The 15,636-nt window shown below is 37.6% G+C and overlaps 1 protein-coding gene, 1 long non-coding RNA gene and 1 other non-coding gene across 3 annotated transcripts; 1 reads left to right on the top strand and 2 right to left on the bottom strand.

The window, feature by feature from the left end:
* Window positions 1–3,975: 3,975 nt before the first annotated feature.
* LOC102608218 (uncharacterized) lies at window positions 3,976–5,343 on the bottom strand. The gene is made up of 2 exons (XR_008055799.1): window positions 4,881–5,343; window positions 3,976–4,288 (listed from the first exon to the last, which is right to left on the bottom strand). It is a non-coding gene; the product is annotated as an uncharacterized LOC102608218 (long non-coding RNA).
* Window positions 5,344–5,705: 362 nt separating this feature from the next.
* LOC127902982 (uncharacterized) lies at window positions 5,706–8,416 on the top strand. Its single transcript, XM_052443283.1, has 3 exons — window positions 5,706–6,794; window positions 6,954–7,180; window positions 7,324–8,416. Exons 1-3 carry the CDS (start codon window positions 5,706–5,708, stop codon window positions 8,414–8,416), a joined length of 2,409 nt encoding a protein of 802 aa, XP_052299243.1.
* LOC112497801 (small nucleolar RNA R71) lies at window positions 6,315–6,421 on the bottom strand. Its single transcript, XR_003064782.2, has one exon. It is a non-coding gene; the product is annotated as a small nucleolar RNA R71 (small nucleolar RNA).
* Window positions 8,417–15,636: the final 7,220 nt, after the last annotated feature.

Here is a 15,636-nt window from a genome sequence, read left to right as displayed (position 1 = left end):
ACCATCCCTAGATAGAGTCGTATCAATATATCGAGAAAAGAAGATGCTATGTTGAACCGGGTTTCTCTCAGTTATTAGTTAAGCATGTTGTAGGCATATGTTAAACTAACTTGTAAGTGCAATATATTGTAAGGACAAACATTTGGCATGCTGCACAATGTCCAAGAATATATTAAATAATACATTGAAAAGTAGCACACAGGCTAAAAGAAAGAACATTAAGGTAGCAATTTCAGTAAATTAAGGAAAGAAAGGAAATTAATATAAGTTGAAAAGTATTAAAGGAGCATACTAGGGATTATAAGGCATAAAGATGAATTGTCCCTTCTTCGCTTTTTTTAATTGATCACAAACTCCACGTGCCCTAAGGTCAAATGATGCAGTAAGATTACGGTCTTTGCCTAATGAAACTAGACCCGGACGAACACATCTAAATGGTTTGTGAAATGACCCGCCCCGAATCCCCCCCCAGGCGAGTCTATCTAGTCTCATCAAAATGGACTTAATAAAAATTCTATTAGTAAAGATTCTACCGAAAATTCGACAGAGTCTCCTTTATATATATAACACTCCCAATCTACAAATATGAATATAACACTCCCGATACAATTCAATATACAACAAACTCCAGTGATCAACATCCTTAACCAAAATGTTGAGTTTTATATCTCCAGAGTCTCAAAATATAATATTATAACTAATATTAATATCTCAATTCTTAATCCCAAAAGAATAATATAACAAAAATTATACAATCCCAACAGGACGAGATAACCAAGATGTTCCCAACAGGACGAGATAACCAAGATGTCCTAACAAAAACATTTATATCTTTTAACACCATCACGTGGGCAAGACTCAAAATATATTTACACTCGCTGGGTCGGTCTGGTGTACCTGCAACCTCCTGGTGAGGGGGGAAAATATAATAAAAACGGGGTGAGTTTAAAACTCAGTGAGATCAGTGAGTAGATAGTAGTTTTTGACAAACTAATTATTACTTTAAAAGAAATAATCATATCATTTCCAAACCCGATTTCATCAAACCATATACAAGAAACCAGTAGTAAATCATTTAACATTTAAATCAGATTTCTAACCATGGAAATCATATCACAATTTCATATAGAATGCACAAATCTGAAAATCATCACCAAACAAGTACCCAGGGAAATAATCTCGTCATATCCGGACCTCAACGGACGGGCATTGACGTACTATATGGGTAACGTCACGCCCCGGAGCTACACGGATAGACAGGAAAATACCATCTCATATCTCATCATATCTGTGCATGCATAATCTAGTCCCCAAAGGACAAAAGTGCCCAAGCACACGGCCCAAAGCCTCTGTGTGTACTCAGATGGGCCCCAAAGGCCAGTATCTCATCTGTATCATATGTATCTCAATATCTGTTTGTATCTCATATCTGTATCTCTGTCATCATCATACCGCATGCATATTGATAACTCTATGAAATGAGAGTTATCATGGCACTTTTAGACTTAAATCAATACTACTTAGAGAGTAAATTATGTGTTTCTATTGCATTTTTGTTACATTTTGCATAAATAATCATTTTAGTCAATCTTAATAAGTTTTGCTCGATTTAAAGTAATTCGTGCTCAAATTGTGTGCATAATTGTAGGTTTCCATAAGCTTATAATTCATGGAAGGAATGCTATGCAATAGGCTTGCAAAAATAAGGAAAGAACATGGCTACAAAAGAGTTGAAACAAATCTGGAACAGTGCAGTTGCTGTAGATATTGTTGTAGCAACCATTGCTGTAGTTGTTACTGTAGCAATCCTGGAACAACGACAGAGAAAATTCCGCGTGGGATACTTGCAGAATTGCGATCTGCAGTTTCCTAATCTGACTTATGCGCGCCCTAGGCTTCCGTTTACCCTAATTTTCAACTATAAAAAAAGCATACATCATAAGGAAAAGGAGGGAGCCGTCACCCAAGGAGAAAAACACAAAGAAAGAAAAGAAAAACACGATTCAAGAGAGAGATTGAGGGCTACACAAGAGGAGAATTTGCAGAAATAAGTCAATAACTCAGTCCTTCTTATTCTTCTCTTGTTTTCTTGTTTACTATTTATTCATAGGGATGGGTTTCATAGCCGGAACTTTGTTCTTTATTTTTCTTTTACAAACCATGAACTAAATTTATTTGTGGTTGAGTGATAAACAATCTTGATGGTTTATTGACTGAATATATGTGTTGCTGAATGTTTGCTGTAGCAGTTTGTTTTGATAGTATTTATTTTTATTCATTATTTCGGTTGATCACTCATTTAATGATACAAGTTAGGAAGAGCCGCAAAAGAGCCTATCTTAATGGAACATATCATAACAATACTTGATCTTAAATCGAGTTTCCCGGATTGAGTTTTACTTGAGTCTCAAAGGGCCATGCTTGATTTAAGATTAGTGATGAACTAGACATAAGGATTCACCTTGTAGGGTAAATAGAACCTAAGCTTGTAATGCTATATCTTATGTTGGCATAGCAACTGATCACTGTTAGGTTGCATATAGATATAAGATATCCAACATGCGACGGCTGAGGATACATAAGGATTCTGCCCAGTGCTGTAGCAAATACTGCAGCAACCGAGCCAACCATTAGAAAATAGTCAAGACCATTAAGAGAGTTTATTCACTCAACTACTATATACTCCCATTAGTTTTATCCTTAAGCTTGACGTGATAGTTTACTTTGTTGCATTTATTTATTGCGTTTTTATTTTAATTAGTACATTAGTTTCATTAATTGTTTATTTTATTTTAGCACAAAATCTACACTGTTAACATTGCTGTAGCTAGGGGTGGGCGCGGTTCAGTTCGGTTCGATTTTTTACTATATTTTTCATAATCGTTCGATTATGATTATTTTAAAATCATAATCGCGATTAATCAAATTACCAAAATAATCAAATACTTGATTAATTGAATTAATTCGATTCGGTTCGGTTCGATTATTTCGATTATGGGCCTATTGGGCCTATTTTGGGCTTTTTTAAATTTAAAACCTTAAATTAATAAATCTATAACAAACATAAAAAATTAACAAACAAAAAATCAAAATATGTCTCAAACAATGTTCAATAACACATAACATGTTCAAATAACAAGTTCAAATCAAAATAAATCATAATCGCAATTACTCCTCAGCTGCTTGTTCTTGTTGAGCTACTATTGGCCTACCAAATTCTACATTAAAAAATTAAACAAAAATATTAAAATGATTATTTAAGAGTGAAATAACATCCAACACCATAAGCCCTCCATATGAGATTTTCTCCCTATCAACAGATGTTTTAAACTTTTGCAATCTTGCTGGAGAGGATCTAACATACTTTACTGCATTGTGAATACTAGCTATTGAATTATTCACCTCCGCCAACCCATCTTGCACAATCAAATTTATTATGTGTGCCGAACACCTCACATGCATATATAAACCATTCAAAATCATTGAATTCACACTCCAATTTGCTAACTTCTTCTTCACATAAGTTATTGCAACTTTATTGGCACTTGCATTGTCCATTGTAATTGTGAACAACCTCTCAATCCCCCAATCAATCAAACATGTCTTAATTAGCTTCCCAATACCATCTCCTTTATGATTAGCTATAGGTGTGAAACTAAGAATTCTTTTGTGCAACACCCACTCCGCATCAATAAAATGAGCAGTAATGAACATGTAGTTAGACATTTGAATTGATGTCCACGTATCTGTGGTAATACACACTCTCTGCTTACTTGCACCCAAGACACTTTTTAACAACCCTTTTTCATGCTGATACAATTCAAGAATATCCCTTGTAATTGTTCTTCGTGATGGCACATCAAATCTTGGGCAACAAGTTTGTATGAACTTTAAAAACCCTTCAGCCTCCACAAAGCTAAAAGGTTATTCATCCTTGACAATCATCTTCACAAGTGCCATTCTACAAGCCTCTTGACTAAACCCGCCACTAAGTTTAACAACTCCATCATCTTTATCTTTTCCCTTTTGACGGAAAAGTACTTGTTGCTTCGGATCCCCTTCAACCTTCACACCTTCATATGACCTACATCTATCCAAATGATTCTTTAAATTAGTGGTATTTCCTCTATTAGCGGCGAAGGTTTCACGGCAATGATGACATTTTCCTTTGTTTCCACAAGGTAGTTTGGTAAAATGAGCCCAAACATTTGATCTCAAAGGTATTTTTCTTTTTTTTCCATCATCAACCTCCACGTCTTGCACTTCCTCCTCATCATAATTTTCCATTCTACACAAACACATGCAATAACATAGACATAAATGATAGCCATGAATGACTCACGAGTTCAGAAAATATTTATATTTTTATACTATATCACAAGGTAAGTGGCCACCTAGAAAAGTGGGGAACAAATTATAAATATTGAATATCTAATAAAAAGATTACAATTATTGAATAACCATGCACATTTTACAAAATTAAAGAGACTTCATATTACAACATTCATCTTAATTAACAGGTTATATTTTATTTTTAAATAAATATTTAACTAGTTGTAACCAACAACCAAATGGATCGCATACAACTTAACCACAATGAACAAATAAATAAATGATGCTTTATGAATAACTTTTTCATTCATTAATTGCATTTGTATTCATTTTGGCCAACCAAGAATATATATATTAAATTATTACATAAACTATCTAAAAAAAAATCAAGATTATATATTATAAAAAAAATGAAAAGTTATGTATAATAATTTTGACCTCTGAAAAGTGAAAAAGAACTGTAGAAAAAATTAACATTGCAGCACAAACATGGTGGTCCCAAATTATTGGACCCTCATGACCAATTCCAATTGATGAACAACCTGTACCTGGCTTTTAAGCCGATGCTCGAACAAGGATGATAGATGATGATTGTGGGTCCTAATCAAGTCCAACAAGCGAATCAACAATTCAGATTCGGCGTAGATCCATTCGATAATATGGCCACCAGCAGCAGCGGAACCCCTCTTCCTTTCCGTCCCAATCCTAAAACTGGCGGAGCTCTACACGTTACTGCAAGTGTTTGGGGTTGAAAGTTGAAACCGGTGGAATTTTTCTATGTGGTTAACTCCTGAATCAGTCGATTCTTGGTTTCAATTGGTTGACTGAGTTGGGTGATTTTGTCTTACGCCTGATGCAGGGAAGGAGCTTGGCTGAAGGTCACGACTCATGATTTAGATTTTAGGCTTTTAGGTTTTAGCTTTAGCTTTCAAAACAATCGATTTTTTGAGATTTCGGTTCGGTTTTGCGGTTTTTTTTTTAAACCGAAAACCGAATCGATTAGTTTTACTATTTTTTTATATTACTATTTCGGTTTTTTAGAGGAAAAAAAACCGCATAAAAACCGAACCGAATCGATCGGTTCGGTTCGATTTTAAATTAATCAGCTTTTTTTGCCCACCCCTAGCTGTAGCAAATCTGATAACATCAATCCCTGTGAAGACGATCTTGAATACTCATCACTTTATTACTTGTTGTGTACACTTGCACATTGACACCAATAGCATTAGTATTTATACACTAACAAGTTTTTGGCGCCGTTGCCGGGGATTGATTGTTAATTATGATTTGTGAAATTAGTTTTAACGGTGCTAATTTTTTATTTTATTTTAATTTGTTTATTTTGTTGACATAGGTGATCTAGCAACCCTTGCATGCACAAATATAAATCTGTTGACTTCCAGTTTGATCCAGAAATTGAAAGAACTGCAAGGAGATTGAGAAGAGAGCATCGGGAATTACAAGCTGCTGTAACAATGGATGATTTGCAAGATTTGAGAAACTTGAACCGTAGAGAGGGGATACAACCAGTCAATGTACATGAAGGTCTGAATGGACAATATGTTCAAAGGCAACCAGGGAACAACAATATTATTCACATGGCGAATGATAGAGATAGAGCCATTCGAGACTACGCAGTGTTGACTCCTCAAGCCATACATCCGGGAATAGTTAGACCCGACGTTCAAGCTGACAATTTTGAACTCAAACCCGTGATGTTTCAAATGCTTCAAACAGTGGGTCAATTTAATGGTTTGTCATTCGAAGATCCTCATCTACACCTTAAGTTATTTTTGGAAGTGAGTGATGCTTTCAAGATTGCTGGAGCATCGCAGGAAGCATTGAGACTCGGACTTTTCCCGTTTTCTTTGAGAGATCGAGCAAGAGCATGGTTGAATTCTCTACCACCAGATTCTATCACTACATGGAGTGACTTGGCTGACAAATTTTTGTTGAAATACTTCCTGCCAACCAAGAATACAAAGTTGAGGAACGAGATCACATCTTTCCATCAACTTGAAAATGAGAGCTTGTGTGACGCATGGGAGAAATTTAAGGAGTTACTCAGAAAATGTCCTCATCATGGTATTCCTTACTGCATACAGTTGGAAACTTTCTATAATGGTCTCAACCCAAGCACTAGATTGATGGTGGACACTTCAGCAAATGGGGCTTTATTATCTAAGTCTTACAATGAGGCTTATGAAATTTTGGAGAGGATTGCTAACAACAATTATCAGTGGCCATCAACTAGACAAGCTGCAGCAAGAGGAACAACAGGAGTTCATAACGTAGATACCTTGACAGCATTGTCAGCCCAAGTAACTTCATTAACAAGGATGGTAAAGGCTATGACTACTGCTCCAGCAACTATTAACCAAATTTCTGATTTGTCTTGCGTTTATTGTGGAGAAGGGCATTTATTCGACAATTGTCCTGGGAATCCAACTTCAGTCAATTATGTGGGCAGCTTCAATAGACAGAACCAAGACCATCCATATTCAAACACTTACAACTCTGGATGGAGACAACACCCGAACCTTTCATGGAGTTATCAGAACTAGACTGCTGCAGTACCTAGTGGACAGAACAGACCTGCTCAACCACCTGGATTTTATTAGCAAAATCAAGAGCAAAGAAGTATCAACAATGATCAACTCAGCTCCCTTGAAGGTTTGATTAAGGATTATATTGTGAGGAATGAAGCAGTTGTCCAAAGTCATACTGTATCGTTGAGAAACTTGGAAAATCAAATTGGACAGCTTGCTACAGCATTGAGCAACAGACCTCAAGGTAGTTTACCAGTAATACAGAGGACCCAAGAAGAGAAGGGAAAGAGCACTGCAAAGTGATTAACTTGAGATCTGGAAAGGATATTTATAGTCCCGTTAGTGTACCAAAAAGAAGAAGTGAGTCCACCCAAGGCCAAGAAGACACTCAAGTAGAGAAGGAGTCATAATCTTCCACTTTTCAGAATGCAAATCAACACAGTTCTGCAACAACATCTGTAGAAAGTTATGATCCAGCACCTGGTAGTGAGGAAGCTACAGCACCAACAGCAACAGACCTGAGTAGAGCAAAAGAGAAGCAGTCTGCACAACCTGCTGCAGCACAACAGTTTAGACACCCACCACCCTTCCCTCAAAGATTTCAGAAGCAACAACAAGACAAGCAGTTCAGCAAAATCTTGGGAATGCTGAAACAACTACATATCAATATCCCTTTTGTGGAGGTTCTAGAGCAAATGCCAAACTATGCGAAATTTTTGAAGGATATTTTGACAAAGAAAAGAAGACTTGGAGAGTTTGAAACAATTGCTTTAACACAAGAGAGCAGCCGGATGCTTCAGAGTAAGATACCACAGAAGATGAAGGATCCAGGAAGCTTCACAATCCCATGCTCCATAGGCACTAAATACAGTGGCAAAGCACTTTGTGATTTGGGGGCTAGCATCAATCTCATGCCTTTATCAGTGTTTAAGCAATTGGGAGTTGGTGAATGTAGACCAACAACAGTGACTCTACAACTTGCTGACCGATCTCATGTTTATCCAGAAGAGAAGATTGAAGATGTGTTGGTAAAGGTGGATAAATTTATTTTTCCGGTGGATTTCATTGTGCTAGACTTTGAGGCAGACAAAGAAGTGCCAATCATTCTCGGAAGACCTTTCTTAGCTACGGGAAAGACTCTAATTGATGTTCAAAAAGGAGAATTAACCATGAGGGTGAATGACCAGCAAGTTACATTCAATGTGCTAGATGCCATGAAGAGTCCCGATGAGATTGAAGATTGTAATTTTATCAGTGCTGTGGACTTTGTTGTAGCAGAGAGATTACACAGTTGCTGCAGTAAGGAAGAAATCAATGCTGTAACAATTGAAGAACTTGATGATAAAGATCATGGAGCAGCTAACATAGCATGGTCAGGGGAGAAGCAACCCTTCAGAATTAACGAGCAAATCCAGCAAAGGGAACTCACTCCAGACCAACAAGAATTCAAGGTTAATGGGCCGAGAGTGAAGCACTATATGGGAGATGATATGAACAGCCTAAAGAATGATCGGTTCTTAAAGGATCCAGGTTGAGGAAACAAGAAAGGTCAGGCTGAAAGACCTAAAATCAAGCGCTAATTGGGAGGCAACCCAATAAGGGAAGTTGTTTCAAGTTTTTATGGCATTGAATTTAGCTTTTAAATTATTTAATTTGTCTTTTTGTTATTTTAAGTGTGCATTTAATTTTTTATATCTTCATGTTACATTGCAGCAAGTAAAAAAAAAATGTGGGCAAAAAGAGCAGGAGGGAATTGCTGCAGCATCACTTACAACATGACATAACAAAAGATTCTCAAACAACAGAGGCATTCTTGCTTTTGCAGCAGCAAATGGATTGATCAGATTTTATAATAAGGAGCGTTTGAGAAGTATATCAAAGAAGAAGTGACCCTTTTACAGCCTGTGCTGCAGCAGTGCTTCCAGCAACAGGGGAGTACCGTTACCCGCTAGTTTATTTTACTTCTTTCTGCAAAACTTTTCCTTCATTTAGTTTTAATTTTCTGATTCATTCTGCATGTCCTTTTATTTAGTATATGCATGTCCGGTTCATGTGGTTTTGTTTTGTGTGCTTGTGAGGACACATCACCACTCAAGTTTGGGGGGGTTGTGTTTCTGAGTGCATGTGTTTATGCTTGTGTTGTGTGAAGCTCTGTTATCTAATATTTGTGTATGGATTTGAAAACCTAATGAAGATAAATTGAGTTTTATTCAGTATTTATAAGAATGCCAAGTAGAGATAGTTATAGAAGGAGGTTGAAATTTTGTCCCGACACTTAGACTTTGGTTGAGTTTTATGAGAATGCTATAGCAGAGCCAGGAAAACGAAAAAAAAAGAGTAGAAAATATCTCAAATTTGGGGGAAAAATTTTGTTGGATTGTGCCTATTATGAAATAAATTCTGCTCCAATGGTTTAAGTTACTGAGTAACCAAGGTTGAGTATGCACCCCATATGCAAACTTGAGTCCAAAGGCGACACGAGCTACGAGCAGTGCTGCAGCAATTATAAAAAAAAGAGAAAAAAAAAGAAGAAGAAAAAAAATGGTGATAAAGAGGTCCGCTGCCTAGGATATTGAGTAACCTGGTCTGTTCATGAGCCCCATGTTCAGCCTTGAGTCAAAGGCGTCCAAAGATATGACCTAGATATAACATCCTGGATGTATTGCTGTAGCAACTCTGACATGTACTTTGAGTGAGTAATTGGGTGTCGTCATTACAAGTGATAGGCATTCACATGAAAGCTCAATATTGCATTGAAGGGTTTAACAGAAAAAAAAAATTGTAGCACAGTTTGAATATAATTGTGAGTTCTGCTCCCCCATATGTGAATATATTTGTGTTCTACCTCTGAATTGTATACAAAGTTTGTGCAATGTTGTAGCACCTCTGGAATTATCAAAGTGGCACACACACACTCTAGACAAAATGAAGCCTAAGTCTAGAACTAAACTACTATGGCTATTTTGTGTGATTAAGAATGTGATCTGAGGGTTGAAGAATCCTTACAAATTTGATGACAGAGCTAAGTTATTTGTTGAATGATTGTGTGATTGAAGTGTTAGTGTTATTGTCATTACTTGAGGACAAGTAATAGTTTAAGTTTGGGGGTGTGATAACTCTATGAAATGAGAGTTATCATGGCACTTTTAGACTTAAATCAATACTACTTAGAGAGTAAATTATGTGTTTCTATTGCATTTTTGTTACATTTTGCATAAATAATCATTTTAGTCAATCTTAATAAGTTTTGGTCGATTTAAAGTAATTCGTGCTCAAATTGTGTGCATAATTGTAGGTTTCCAGAAGCTTATAATTCATGGAAGGAATGCTATGCAATAGGCTTGCAAAAATAAGGAAAGAACATGGCTACAAAAGAGTTGAAACAAATCTGGAACAGTGTAGTTGCTGTAGATATTGCTGTAGCAACCATTGATGTAGTCGTTGCTGTAGCAACCATTGTTGTAGTTGTTGCTGTAGCAATCCTGGAACAACGACAGAGAAAATTCCACGTGGGATACTTGCAGAATTGCAATCTGCAGTTTCTTAATTAACTTATGCACGCCCTAGGCTTCCGTTTACCCTAATTTTCAACTATAAAAGAAGCATACATCATAAGGAAAAGGAGGGAGCCGTCACCCAAGGAGAAAAACACAAAGAAAGAAAAGAAAAACACGATTCAAGAGAGAGATTGAGGGCTGCACAAGAGGAGAATTTGCAGAAATAAATCAAGAACTCAGTCCTTCTTATTCTTCTCTTGTTTTCTTGTTTACTATTTATTCATGGGGATGGGTTTCATAGCCAGAACTTTGTTCTTTATTTTTCTTTTACAAACCATGAACTAAATTTATTTGTGGTTGAGTGATAAACAATCTTGATGGTTTATTGACTGAATATATGTGTTGCTGAATGTTTGCTGTAGCAGTTTATTTTGATAGTATTTATTTTTATTCATTATTTCGGTTGATCACCCATTTAATGATACAAGTTAGGAAGAGCCACAAAAGAGCCTATCTTAATGGAACATATCAGAACAATACTTGATCTTAAATCGAGTTTCCCAGATTGAGTTTTACTTGAGTCCCAAAGGGCCATGCTTGATTTAAGATTAGTGATGAACTAGACATAAGGATTCACCTTGTAGGGTAAATAGAACCTAAGCGTGTAATGCTATATCTTATGTTGGCATAGCAACTGATCACTGTTAGGTTGCATATAGATATAAGATATCCAACATGCGACGGCTGAGGATACATAAGGATTTTGCCCAATGCTGTAGCAAATACTGCAGCAACTGAGCCAACCATTAGAAAATAGTCAAGACCATTAAGAGAGTTTATTCACTCAACTACTATATACTCCCATTAGTTTTATCCTTAAGCTTGACGTGATAGTTTACTTTGTTGCATTTATTTATTGCGTTTTTATTTTAATTAGTACATTAGTTTCATTAATTGTTTATTTTATTTTAGCACAAAATCTACACTGTTAAGATTGTTGTAGCAAATCTGATAACATCAATCCCTGTGGAGACGATCTTGAATACTCATCACTTTATTACTTGTTGTGTACACTTGCACATTGACACCAATAGCATTAGTATTTATACACCAACACATATGCCCCCAAAAGGCAAAAGCACCCAAACACACGGCCCACAACCTCTACGTGTGTTCAGAGGGGCCCCAAAGGCCTCTCATCTCATATCATCGGTATCACTGTATCTGGAGGGAAAAGGTACTGTCTAATGATTTCAAAAACAATAAACTTGGTGTTTCTCTTCCAGTATCTCCATTGGTTCCTCTTCGTACGTCAAATCTTCCTTCAACTGAATTGGTTGCTTCGATAACACATGACTCGGGTCATATATGTACTTCCGGAGCATTGAGATGTGAAACACATCGTGGATTCTGGATAACTCAGGTGGTAGAGTTAATCGATAAGCTAACGGACCGATGCGCTCAATGATCTCATATGGCCCAATGTAACGTGGACTTAACTTCCCATGTTTCCCAAATCGAAGCACCCCTTTCCAAGGAGATATCCGTATGAAAACTCTATCACCAACTTCGAATTCAAGTTCCCGCATACGCTTGTCTGCATAGGTCTTCTGTCTATCTTGGGCCACCTTTAATCTATCCCGAATCAATTGTATCTTCTCGTTCGTATCCTGGACTAGTTCTGGACTAAATAACCTCCGCTCACCAACTTCATCCCAACATACTGGAGTCCTGCATTTTCTACCATACAAAGCCTCATATGGTGCCAACTCGATACTAGCTTGATAACTGTTGTTGTAAGCAAACTCCATCAGAGGTAAATAATTATCCCAATTACCTTTAAACTCCATAACACAAGCTCGCAACATATCCTCCAGAGTTTGAATAGTACGCTCTGATTGTCCATCAGTCTGTGGATGAAAAGCTGTACTGAAGTTCAACTTGGTGCCTAAGGCATGTTGCAAGCTAGTCCAGAACTTAGAAGTAAACCGAGAATCTCTATCTGAGACTATGGACACAGGTACTCTCGTGAAGTTGAACTATTTCAGCCACATAAATACTCCCCAACTTGTCCATCGAGTAGGTGGTCTTGAAAGGTAAGAAATGAGCAGATTTTGTAAGTCGGTCAACAACCACCCAAACACCATCATGTCCTTTCTGAGTACGTGGAAGTCCCGCTACAAAATCCATGGTATTGTGCTCCCACTTCCACTTAGGAATAGGAAGCGGCTGAGAACACCCTGCAGGCCTCTGGTGTTCAGCCTTAATCTGCTGATAGACTAAACATTGAGAAACAAATTCTGCTATCTCTCTCTTCATGCCCTGCCACCAGTAATGATCCCTTAGGGTACGATACATCTTAGTACTACCAGGATGCATCGCATATGCTGAACAATGAGCTTCTTCCATAATCTCTTCTTTCATATCTTTAATACCGGGTACACAGAGTCTATTACCTATGACTAAGACACCATCATCTCTCACTAGAAAATCGGTTCGTAAACTTTTCTGTACATCATCTTTCAACTTTATTAATTGTGGGTCCTGAGCTTGCATCTGGTGAACTTTGTCAATCAAAGTTGGCCTAACTCGAAAATTAGCAATCAAAGCTCCACGATTGTCAGCGTTTAACTCGACTCCCAAAGATCTCAACTCGATCAACAAAGGCACATATTTCACTCGCAAGTGAGCTATAGAGCTGGAAGACTTTCTACTTAGTGCATCAACTACCACATTTGCTTTGCCCGGATGATAATCGATAGTGCAATCGTAGTCCTTAATCAGCTCGATCCATCTCATTTGTCTTAAATCTATCATCCTCTGAGCACTTCATCACATCAAAAATACGCTCTAACTTAACAAACCATGACTCAGCCTCAGGTGGTTCTCCGGAACCATTAAAGCTCCTTGCCCCTAAACTCCTCACTCGCTCAATAGTGTTTCCGTTACCGACATGCGCTTGAGTCTGATTTTGCACAACTGTAGTCATGATCTGAGCCAGCCTATCAAATGACTGCTCAATATTTGGGGCATTCCCCGGTGCCTGTTGTGCAATTCATGGGTAGAGGATTCAATTATCCCCTCATTCGCGGGTTCACTTTCCCCCGCAGGTACACTACCAGAAGTCAACCCAGCTATTGGCCTAGTACGGCCACGGCCACGTCTACTGCTACAATGAAGCATGATGGTGCCTACAAGATATAAATTCTAACTTTCATAAAAATAAAACTTATTCTTATTAAGACAATAAAGTCTACAGAATCTAAAACCATGCTCTGATACCAACTGAAATTACCCGCCCCGAATCCCCCTCAGGCGAGTCTATTTAGTCTCATCAAAACGGACTTAATAAAAATTCTATTAGTAAAGATTCTGCCGAAAATTCGACAAAGTCTCCTTTATATATATAACACTCCCAATCTACAAATATGAATATAACACTCCCAATACAATTCAATATACAACAAACTCCAGTGATCAACATCCTCAACCAAAATGCTGAGTTTTATATCTCCAGAGTCTCAAAAGATAATATTATAACTAATATTAATATCTCAATTCTTAATCCCAAAAGAATAATATAACAAAAATTATACAATCCCAACAGGACGAGATAACCAAGATGTCCTAACAAAAACATTTATATCTTCTAACACCATCACGTGGCCAAGACTCAAAATATATTTACAGTCGCTGGGTCGGTCTGGTGTACCTGCAACCTCTTGGTGAGGGGGGAAAATATAATAAAAACGGGGTGAGTTTAAAACTCAGTGAGATCAGTGAGTGGATAGTAGTTTTTGAAAAATTAATTATTACTTTAAAAGAAATAATCATATCATTTCCAAACACGATTTCATCAAACCATATACAAGAAACTAGTAGTAAATCATTTAACATTTAAATCAGATTTCTAACCATGGAAATCATATCACAATTTCATATAGAATGCACAAATATGAAAATCATCACCAAACAAGTACCTAGGGGAATAATCTCGTCATATCCGGACCTTAACGGACGAGCAATGACGTACTATTTGGGTAACGTCACGCCCTGGAGCTACACGGATAGACAGGGAAATACCATCTCATATCTCATCATATCTGTGCATGCATAATCTAGTCCCCAAAGGACAAAAGCACCCAAGCACACGGCCTAAAGCCTCTGTGTGTACTCAGACGGGCCCCAAAGGCCTGTATCTCATCTGTATCATATGTATCTCAATATCTGTCTGTATCTCATATCTGTATCTCTGTCATCATCATACCGCATGCATATGCCCCCAAAAGGTAAAAGCACCCAAACACACAGCCCACAGCCTCTATGTGTGTTCAGACGGGCCCCAAAGGCCTCTCATCTCATATCATCGGTATCACTGTATCTGGAGGGGAAGGGTATTGTCTAATGATTTCGAAAACAATCATTATACTCATATTCACATACCTCTTAACCATATTTTAAATCATACCACATTTGAATCCACTTTTCTTATCTTTAAAATACTATCATGCTTATTCAAAGTCGATACGCAAAATTATTAACCAAACATTTTAATAAAATATCAATGCGTGAATAAAATCCATTTAAAGGAAATCATTAAATCAGAACATTTAAAATAATTATTTCGCAACATGCTTTACTATCATAATTAACTATGAAAATAAGTTTTGTATATTCCACTCACAGTGACGGTGTTCACGGTCGGCTATTGTCCACGTCCGCGGACCGGTTCTCACTCGCGGATCCTCTTAAATCAAGGAAACGACATAATTATTTTCCGTAAATCGAAATTATGACTAAATTTATGCAATAAACTCGAAACGAACATCTATTCCTAATTTACAACTCCCGTGTCCATAAAATTACCAAAATGCCCTTGTCGGTCAACGGTCACCGGAATTTGGTCAACACTGGCTAGGAAGCTCAAATCTTAAAGTTCCAATCACGCTGAGTTCAATGGTACTGGCGGTGAGCTCCAACGCGCGGCAACGACGCTGGAATCTAGCTCAGCAGCCGTGAATTCCAATAATCGACCGGCGGCAAAACAGTGACTCTTGGTGCCTATGGATGGTCGAAAATGGAAGAGGGAGTCATGAGGAACAAAATCCAACCGGTGGTGTCACCCAAAACCGGCGAAAATCCTGGCGAAGCAAAGTGAAACAGTCGCGGGTTCAAGCTTCGATCGCCGGCGTTCCGGTTGGTTTTCGGCGGCGAGGATGGCAGGGGAACGACGGTCGGCTTCTAAGCTTCAGATTGGT

Source organism: Citrus sinensis, chromosome 6, assembly GCF_022201045.2.
Source record: "Citrus sinensis cultivar Valencia sweet orange chromosome 6, DVS_A1.0, whole genome shotgun sequence".
Classification (NCBI taxonomy): Eukaryota; Viridiplantae; Streptophyta; class Magnoliopsida; order Sapindales; family Rutaceae; genus Citrus; species Citrus sinensis.
Note: the sequence above shows the minus strand (reverse complement) of the source record. Positions and strands in the feature narration are given on the sequence as shown.

Coding starts and splice junctions, on each gene's coding strand:
- LOC127902982 (XM_052443283.1), top strand. CDS start 5,706: ATGCACAAATATAAATCTGTTGACTTCCAGTTTGATCCAGAAATTGAA. Junction 6,795..6,953: donor ATCCAACTTCAGTCAATTAT/GTGGGCAGCTTC, acceptor GGATTTTATTAG/CAAAATCAAGAGCAAAGAAG. Junction 7,181..7,323: donor AAGGGAAAGAGCACTGCAAA/GTGATTAACTTG, acceptor AAATCAACACAG/TTCTGCAACAACATCTGTAG.